A 10,419-nucleotide genomic window follows, 5' to 3' on the forward strand; every position below is an offset into this window, starting at 1 on the left:
ACATCTCATAACATGATAAATGTAAGAAAGAAAAACAATCTGAAGCTTTATTAAGAAGGTGATACTGCTTCTCACATGAGAACACCAGTGTAAACAGTACACTCATCCTATATCAGTTAAAACCGTTTTCTCTGATATATGGCGGGGCTGGCAAGTCTGTGTCTTTCCCGTAGATGGCACATTGTTTGAGGTCACATGGACTTTTGCGCCATTCGTAACGTAGACCAACTGGGGACTTGCTCACACAGCCAGCCACTGATACCGATACAGAGTGTGTGTCTTGGTCAGTGATTGGAGCAGCTACCCACTCATCTGTGTCAGTGCATTTCGTTGTACTCTGACTGGAACAGCACACCTGAAAAAGAGAAATAAATATGCGACGAACTGCAGTGGAACGTATATAGATATGTTTTTCTTCTTCAGCATTATACTGTAATACTAGTATATATTTTTTCAACATAAGCGACTATGGGGATTTGTTTATCGTACAATGAAACACTGGAAACAGAATAAACTTTAAGGGGTGCAGTGTTTTATTGTACGAGTGAGTGAGTATGGTTTTGCGCCGTGTTTTGCAACATTCCAGCAATATCACGGGGAGGGACACCAGAAATGGGCTTCACACAACATACCCATGTGGTGAGTCGAACCCAGGTTTTCAGCATGACGCGCGAACGCTTTAATCACTTGGCTAACCCACCGCCCATTCATATATAACGACGAGTCCTTATTTCTCAAATAACGTCGTCCAATCTACGACGTCCTTAAGTTGCGGGCGCATGTTCGAAACTCCAGAAATGACGTCATGATAGAACAATGTTGTATCGTGAAATCAATCGTTCTTCATTATTCTCTGTGACATATAAAACAAAAAGATAAATAACATAAACCAAGATGACTGGATACACATAGAAATAGAACAATTATAAATGAGTTACGACAAGTACCTCAAAACCATGGTTGTTACGAACATCGAGAGGGTTGTTTTGACCGTAGGTAATCTTCAGAGTGTGTTGATCGTTGTCAAGACTGAACGTCTTGGGGAAGGGACCACGAAATATCACATTAGGCTCTTTGTAACCAATAGCCCGAGCTCCAAGCACCAGGCGGTGGGCGACATCCTGCTTGTATCGAGGATGGATTCTGAACAATAACAAAAAGGTACCATCAATTAAGTCAGTGTGTCAATGCAGATAATCTGTGGTCTTTTGTGAATTTCTTTGAAAGAGGCATTCTTAATCTGACGTGTAAACGTATCCACAGTTCATTGTGCGTTGTTTGTCTTACATGCACGTCTACGTCTTCATTCTACGTCTACTTGTCTACACCTTAAAAACATGACATCACTAATGTCTCCAACAGGCCTTGCTCATAATCATGAAGATTCTTTTCGGTCTTATAATGAACCACGGAAAATGATTTAAAATTAACCGAGGAAACAACCTTTATTACTTTTCCCAAAGACGTCTATACATCTATATACGTCTTTGCTTTTCCATATTTATTTATAAACTCATTGATTATGTCAAAACCTTTTTGTCCATCTACGTACACACCAAACCATGAAAATGAGTTGATCATCTGCAACATCTTTTTTAAACAAAACATGACTACTGGAATGTATGTAAAGGTAGAATGTGCATGTATGACCATTATACACACATAAACGTACGGTTTATATGGGGAATTGTAGTCTGGGAGATCCATAGCTACAGCCATAAACGTTTGTGGCATCTTTTGATTGGGAACAAATCCAAAGCCAGCAGTCTGGGACCATCGAATTCCCGGAAAGACACCAATATCATCTGACTTCATATTAGGAGCCAACTGAACAGAACAGAAGAAAAAGCACAATATACGTGACGAAACATATTGATAATAATATATTACCAAACATTAATAGTTTTTGTTATACTCAGTAGCTGTTTCGGAATGGAGTTAAATGTTTAATGAAGATACATCAAGCAAGTACAGTTTCTAAGATGTAAAAGAACTCATATGCCACACGTAACCAGAAATTGCAATTGTTGTGCATGCGACTCATAAATATAACTATTTGGATAGTTCCATAAACATAAAGATTCCCAATTGAGTTTCATCAAAACTAGATTCGTACAAGTGCAAATCATTTATTTGTTTTTGCCGAGCTCCTGGTGAACTGGAGGAGCGTGTCCGGCCACATGGCTTCACTCAGCAACAGTTTCTGCAAAAATCACAGGATACAGATGGAAATAAAGCTGGTGCCAAGGGCTGTGTAGCTCATCGGAACACAGTTTAGGATGTCAAGAAAAAAGATTGAAGACAAAAACATTGATATTCAAATATTTTCAGGATAAATACTGAGGACTAAAAACTAACCCTACAATATAATGATTTGAACAAATAAGTGACTACATTCCGTTCATGAAATACCTGGGCAAATCCAAATGGAAATGCAGCGTCCGTTTCTCCCTCTGAACCAGCTCTAAACTTTTGTCTCCAGTCTTGGATCAGTGCTGAGAACTGGCATCCATAGAAATTAGGCATGCCGCCCTCACCTGCAACATTAAATAAAATGAACAAATTGAATACACATATGTAATAGCTTGAAAAAAAAAGTTTCTTCAACTGACCATGCCTGGAGATTTATATCTTTTAAACAACACTTTCATTCAGTTTCAGGTGCTTCCTGATCAATCAGGCGAAAGCGTGTTAAGTAATAGTAAAGACAAAGTGTCACAATTTAATCGCGTTAAATGCGATACTTTATGTTTATACTTAGATGTATAACATACCTTGGTACCAGAGTGTTCCGTATATTGTCATGTCTAACAGGGGGTTGATCATGGCATTCCACACCACGCTTTTATTCTTAGGCCCGCTGGAATTCAATAGAAGGACAAGTTTTCTTTCGTATTGTATGTACAGACAGGCTTTGGTCTATGTTCTTCTTGCCCTGCACCATTGATATATTTAAAGTGAAATACTAATGAGGCCATGGTGACGTAACAAAACCCTGTTTAAGTATAGTATGCATAAAATGTGAACAGTACGTTTGCCAATAGAATTCAGTAGTCCATACCCCTTGCCCGAAGTACATTTTCAACATTTTATCTTTACCTCTAGATATTTTTGGTATTAATATTAGTTACATAGAAATGCATTTCTTCACTGCATTCCCAACAAACCAATACAAAAAACGAATACAAATAACCATTTTGGTATCTGGATCGTTCGACTCTACATATTCATTCTGTTTTCGCAATAGTAGTTGGACACTTCCATGCTTTAAGTGTTGAGGATAAATGTTGTTATAAAATGGTTCAAATGCTAATATAAATTCTAAAATTCGTTTCAGTGTACAAATAAAGCGAAAAGACGTCACGATATCACACCTCACTTGAGGTTGAGGACATTTTGCCAGTGCATCAGGCGAGGACCAAGGCTCAATGGGAGTCCCTCCCCATGCCGACTCGACGAGGCCTATGGGGTAGTTCCTATGTGGGTAGAGGTACTCGCCGAACAACCAGCAAACGGCAGAAAAAGCCGACACAGTGTCTTAAATAAATTGATATAATTTTACGAAGGAACGTTTATGATGCAAAACAAATTGTATGGCTGATAACCTATTTCTTTACACTGTTCGCGGCATTTTGGTATAGATATGAGCAAACAAAAGGATTGGGTTTAATGTCACGATGGCAGATTCAGCTGAAACACATGTACACATGTGTACATGTTCATTGCATAAAATTACCCATAACACAAACAAACTATACCTAAAAGCATATTACATTACCCTCATGTTAGTAATAATTTATGTAATACCTTCAGCGTTTAACATTACCTGGAAAGATATGCCATTCTCTATAACATATTAGTTGTACACACAGCACATACCATAACTTTTATCATCTATTATATAAACCTAACTCGGAGAACAATGGTTAACAATATCGGGAACATATCGCATTACTTATAACGTATAGGACAATCTAAAAGACATCTTTTAACATATACATTCAGAAGAAAAGAAAATAGCGTCAAGGTATTCACTACTATAATTGTCTTTGAATTGGAAGTTTCAAGACAATGTTTACTTCAATCCTCTTCGAGTCATCCATTAATAGCCTGCCATTCTGTACTATTGAGTTTCAAATGACTATCGCAAACTTGGAAGTGTGTTTCTATTGTATTATCGCTGGTGCTATCATGTAAGTGTTACTCAAAGCAAAAACAGTGACAGTTATCAGACGATGCGTGTTCTAATCTACTGAATCACCTTGTGTGGGTGCAGTCCATGGGGTTGAAACATTTTTCAGGTCTTCAAGTGGGGAGGGAGATTCAACCTGGCCAGTTTTAAAAATCCTGATATTCTTGAACTTCAAGGCTTCAGTAATTTCTGCTGATGAGTTCATGACCTATAAATAACATATACGGCACACGAAACTTTGAATCTATTTTTTAAATACCTTTAACTAACCACACTGCACAGAACGTAAATAAAAATATTTATTGGGTTTAATTATACGTGTGTTTTCATGTAGCGCTATGGGCATACATTCGTAGACGGAAGTGGAACAACGCAATTATAATTATAATTATTATTATTAGTATTAGTATTATTATTATTATTATTATTATTATTATCTTGAAACATGGTTAAAACATTGTCGTATAGGCATACCCGGCTTAGTGCAAATCCCATATTGCTTTGGCCAGCGCACACCCATACATCACCAAACAAAACATCACTGAGAGTGATCTCCCCTTCGCTAGATGTTATTTTGACCGTGACAGGACCCGGATCTGTGATGGCCGGAAGCTTAACCTTCCAGAGTCCCTCTGTTCCGGATGGGTCATTGACGACAGTTGTCTTCACTGCTGCAGCACCACTGACTGCAACTGTTACCTCGTCTCCTATTACTGTAGCTTTGCCCCACATTACCGCCCTCTGTGGCCCTCGTTGTAACATCATGTGGTCTCCATAGTACGACGCCAATTTCAAATCGCCCAAAACGCCTTAGAATAAGAGCGAGTGAAAGAGTTGTGTTAAACACTGCTTTACTTGTGAAAATACTTTACAACTAATTCCTAAAATGTTCATATATATCTTACATTTCCTTCCAGTCTGAAAACAATTATTCAACACTTTAAGCATATAACTTAATAAAGGCAGCTCCTTAAGATGCAACAATTATTATCAGGATTGTTCAAATAAAAGCGACAAAACCCCTTCCCATGATCATAAGGTTTCTCTGCCAGACGCAGTCAATTGTCCGTCTCTGACTGTGTCATGAGCATGTGTTTTCGAATCACTATTAATTGGTGTTAATGCCAGGTGTTTACCTCCCCAGCCATAGCACCGTTACAAATGCACGGACAGGCAAGTCAAATGTTCACCTAAAGACACACGGGAACATCTCCACCATGAAATATGTTGAAAGATTTACAAAATATAAATTTTCCAACGCTGGAGAATGACCCTTCTTGATTATCCACTGAAACAGATTCTATTGGGCCGATAAAGCAAAAAAGCAGTGACAATTATGTGAACAGATAACTGAAAATCAGTGATGACATCAGGTTTTCGTGATAACAGTAAGCATGTCCTGCCTGTTATGTTGTAACCCTGATCAAGCAACTTTTGAGCAAGATTCGTGTGACACCCTTTGAATCTTTCTCGGAATCAGCATACTCGATTGTACCTAAAAATGCTTTGAGGTTGGAGTTGCTGAAATATTGTTAGACAAAATAGGGTTTCTAAGTTGGAAAGTTGAATTCATACCTCTTGTCATACAATCGTGTGGATACTTTTTGTCATTCGTAATCCCAATGAATAGATCTAAATATGAAACAGATGAGGCGGTTTCACTGGTCTCGGTTATATCTAGTTCATGTTTTAACAATGTTTTCCCAAACCCTGAAAGCTGACCATTTCCTTGACTAATCTTGACCAAATCCTTTTCAAAGCAGGGCCCCAATTGTAGCTAAAGTATGCAACAAGTTTAACGATAATGGCAGGAATGGCTTTTGGGAAAGTGTTCCGTTCATGAGCTCCCCAAATAAATTCTCCAGGGCCGTTTGGAAGAAGTCCATTTCAATGATCATTGTGTGTCAAACGTTACCGGCAGCAGGACAGTTCCGACAAAACCTCACAGCAGTCCCAGTTCACGGGGCAACTAATTATCATAGGTTAATAACTAGGTTAATAAAACCGCAAAAGTATTATCTATTTCAATCCACCCGAAATGGATTAATCATATTATGGTGCATCGTTACATGATGAACTTATAAATGCAACGTTTACCAAACTCGAATGAAACTATTCGGATTTCAAAATTTTGTAATTAACTAAATATACATTATTTACTTCTGTCCATATATTCACTATGCAATGTAAACAATCAGTAAATGACAGAAAGTTTTACCTGAAACTGTAAACAGAAAGAACAGAAGCGGCGTCATGTTTGTCTTGCTGTCGCGAGAGATAAGAATCCAGCCTCGAAAGTAATAGCCGCTAAATAGAGGCTATACACAATGCAGCTGTTCATGCAGTAAACAGGTATTTTAAGACCTGCAAGCGAGGTCATATGGAAACTTCCCAAAATGCATAACGCCCTGTTCCATTTTGTGATGTAATGTGGATTACTTACGAGCATAATCTAATCAATTCGTCCCATCTCAGTGTTATTTAGGGTATACATATCGTTCATGACAATCTGTGCAAAAGTTCAAATGAATGAAGCGCCCGACAAATATTTCATATACAGGAATATATGGCTACTGGTGCCGTGTCACGATGTGAACATGTTTTTGCATCTGTTGGATCATCAATGAATTCTGTATGTGGATATTATTCATTTTATGTATTAAAAAATACGGTAATTCAAAAAGTCCGTGGCCTTAATGTAACGTCGCATCTGCAATATACCAGCTATTACGCGAGGTCAGAAACGAGGTCAGGCTATCAATGGGCAGTGCTATGCCACAGAACTACAGTCGAGGAATGATCATTTCAGGTGTTCTATATGCTTTGTGATTATGCACATGTACACACTTCGCAAGTAGCAATGGCTGCAGCTGCAGTCCTTTCCCATGGCCCCTTACCGATAACCTGGCACCACAGACTTCTACTCTAGCCTAAACTCAAATCAAGCCTGCCTACGCGTGGTATACTTCTACAGGCCAGGGATAACAAAGCTGGATCATCTCCGAACCAACTGAATTGGAGTTATTTGAATTTTCTGAACAATAATGTGTTAACTATTTGTATTCTGCGCAATTTTCTATGGGAGATCACGAACGAGTCATCCTCGTATATTCCGATGTGGGTAGGTGGCCCTTCAACGTGACACAGTACGTGATAATTGTAATAATGTGCAATGGGAAAGTTAACTAAACTGCCCCGTTCACCGATTACAAAGTAGACAAAATGCATATACCTCAATACCAGAAATATCAGCACGTGTGAGTTTTTCACAGTTTATGTTTGTTTGTGTGTTTGTTGTTTAACGCCGCACTCACCAATATTTCAGCTATATGACGGCGATCTGTAACTAATCGAGTCGGCAACAGACAATCAAGTGATTGATGTCATGATCATCGATCTATGCAACTAGGATACGATGAAATGCATCAAACAAGTCAGCGAATCTGCCCACCCGATCCCGTTAGTCGCCTCTTACGACAAGCATAGTCGCCTTTTACGGCAAGCATGGGTTGCTGAAGATCTATTCTATCCCGGATCTTCACGGGTCTCACAATTTATGAGTAGTATTCCTGTGTAAACTATTTTCTGATCACTATACTATATGCCCCGGGTATGGGCAACAGAACAGGATGTGCGTATATATATATATATATATATATATATATATATATATATATATATATATATATATATATATATATATATTATAAATGGTATACAACTGCAATATATAGTCACCGACAAAAGAAGCAGGAATGCTATACATGCTGGTTAATATATGGAGAATTACTCATATTCAAGAGATATTAGATTGGTTCGATAGACACACGACCAAACTGTTATGTTGTGTGAACCGATGCTCATAAACGCATTGATCCATGACTCGAGATGCAACATTTGTCTCGTGCAGGATATCGTGATAAGAATAAAGACACTCTGTGGTAACTTGGCTGACTTTGTCATTAAGTACTACACAAGATCTCTTCTTAACGTACATCCTTCTCTATATGGATATGCACAACATATGTGTCGTACATGGAAAACATAGTATGCATGATATAAAGTGCAAGGTAAAGTGGTAAACACGGTGTACACGATATGCATGATATACATTATATGTATGATATCCATGCTAAAAAGTATATTCATGCAATATGAAGATGTACGGTATGCATGACATCGACATTTTCCACGTTGGTGAAACACACAGACACGGGTACAGCGCTGACAAACCAGACATACTCAAGTCGAATCTCTTACTTATTAAAGTCCTCTTATATATCTCGGGGTGTATCTGCCATGCCATGCCGCAAGTGTCCGCGTGTGTGCCTGTATGTGCGATTCTGCTGTTGACTGCGTGTTGCTGTGTGTGAGTGAATGTACATACACGGGTAACGTTCACATGATCGTGTGCCTGTGTAAAATTTGTACATGATGCTGATTACCTACTCCTGTAGTTCGTCGCAAAAAGGATATGTCTAAATCAAACCCATCCGACTTATAAAGCTATCGAAACACAGAAAGTAAGGTAATCACGAAATGATGCTATTACAAGAATTAGGCATATATGACCAATGCTGTCAACTAGCTGGCAGTAAAGAACACTACTGACGACAGTACCCTAGGAATAGAATGACTATCAAAGATATTGGATATACCATTGTAATGAACTACCTTGTCCTTCGACATTTATACATTATGATGCAGTCCTTGGAGAACTAATTGCCCATTCATTTCTCCTTAACCTACTTTTCCCAACCGGCTCTTGTCCGCTCTTCGGTAACGTTAGTTATCACCACACAGAGACACGGCGTCGGCAGCAATAGGCTGAGGATTTACTTTATGAAGGAAAGACATGTTTGGATAGCCATTGTCTCAGTTTGCACATTAACTACGAGAGATGACTTACCTAACGACGAAGGATGTATAGTACCCCTTCAACGGTAGACTGCATATTGAACCAAATACACAACCAGTCAGAATATTTCTGCAGGCATCAAAGTGACTATGTATTCTTTGTTGGCGATAATGGACACCATTGGTTACCGATCTGTCATCAAGTATCTCCAACAGAAAGGGCTAACCCAGACAGCCATACACGCGGGCATGGTGTCAACCTTAGGGGATGCTGCTCCCTTCTTTCCTGGCCAACGGAGTTCAAGAGGGGAAGAGGGAGCCTTGAAGATATTTCAAATCAGGAAGACCTTCAACCGCCACCACAAGTCTGTTGTCGCAATGGCTGCACAGCATGAATGAGTCTTTGAAGTAATTTAACATCCAGTACGGTCAAATTCCCACCTCTTACCAAACTTCTGCTATGGGCGACTTCTTACACCACCAGGAGGTAGCTTTTCGCGCCAGAGGGATCCGGCCACACCAACATCGTTAGCAGCAATGTGTGGATTATGTTGAAAAATAATGAGCAACCAACTTCATCAACACGGTTCATCATAGTTAAGTACATACGTTTTTCGGACCCGTGAAGATCCGGGGCAGACGAGGTCTTCAGCAACCCATGCTTGCCGTAAGAGGCGACTAACGGGATCGGGTGGTCAGACTCGCTGACTTTGGTTGATGCATGCCATCGCATCCCAATTGCGTGGATCAATGCTCATGATGTCAATCACTGGATTGGTCCAGACTCGATTATTTACAGACCGCCGTCATTTAGCTGGAATATTGCTGAGTGCGGCGTTAAACAACAAACAAACAAACATAAGTTTTCCAAGGAAAGCACCAATTGATATATTGGAAAACATAAAGGAGTCCCTTTATGTTATTATTTTGATATTGCTTGTTCCGAATATGATAACACTCACGATAAGTTAATAATGTTTGGTTGGGATCAAGGTTTTAATGAAGCTTAATGTGGCTGATTGACTGACAGCACAAATTTGCCATGGTAATGGTCTATTCCCTAGGGTTACATGAAAGTGGTGGTGTCACTTTCCATGGAACAACCCCAACCTCACTTGTAATAGCATCATGGCAGTTGCATTTCCGGAGATGGTAATGTTTATATGCCATTAGCGATCATGTTGGCCGTATTTCGTGTACATTTGTTCTATCGCTCGAATGGACAATGAATGATGTGGGCACTTGTTGGCTCACAGTATCTGCTCAACTACAAAGTAGTTTTTTAAATCGCTTTACCAGTTATAAGATATTCATAGCAATGATAATTTGAATTTGTTCATGTCAACACCAGGATGTTTTTGAATGCCAAC

At 39.2% G+C, this 10,419-nt stretch overlaps 1 protein-coding gene across 1 annotated transcript; it reads right to left on the reverse strand.

Moving 5' to 3' along the window:
* Nucleotides 1-33: 33 nt before the first annotated feature.
* Nucleotides 34-6,518, reverse strand: LOC124123607 (sialate O-acetylesterase-like). The gene is made up of 9 exons (XM_046486815.2): nucleotides 6,411-6,518; nucleotides 4,667-5,001; nucleotides 4,262-4,400; nucleotides 3,375-3,537; nucleotides 2,775-2,860; nucleotides 2,413-2,537; nucleotides 1,673-1,827; nucleotides 948-1,143; nucleotides 34-355 (listed from the first exon to the last, which is right to left on the reverse strand). Exons 1-9 carry the CDS (start codon nucleotides 6,445-6,447, stop codon nucleotides 113-115), a joined length of 1,479 nt encoding a protein of 492 aa, XP_046342771.2. The 5' UTR covers nucleotides 6,448-6,518; the 3' UTR covers nucleotides 34-112.
* Nucleotides 6,519-10,419: the final 3,901 nt, after the last annotated feature.

The sequence above is a fragment of the Haliotis rufescens genome, unplaced genomic scaffold (assembly GCF_023055435.1).
Source record: "Haliotis rufescens isolate VD_foot unplaced genomic scaffold, xgHalRufe1.0.p SCAF_5, whole genome shotgun sequence".
In the NCBI taxonomy this organism is placed as follows: domain Eukaryota; kingdom Metazoa; phylum Mollusca; class Gastropoda; order Lepetellida; family Haliotidae; genus Haliotis; species Haliotis rufescens.

Bases quoted from the DNA above. Each gene is read 5' to 3' on its own strand.
- LOC124123607 (XM_046486815.2), bottom strand. From the start codon at position 6,447: ATGACGCCGCTTCTGTTCTTTCTGTTTACAGTTTCAG. The intron at 3,538-4,261 runs GTGATTCAGTAG...AATTTATTTAAG, and splicing joins ATGGACTGCACCCACACAAG to ACACTGTGTCGGCTTTTTCT. The intron at 2,538-2,774 runs GTATGTTATACA...TTAATGTTGCAG, and splicing joins CGGAACACTCTGGTACCAAG to GTGAGGGCGGCATGCCTAAT.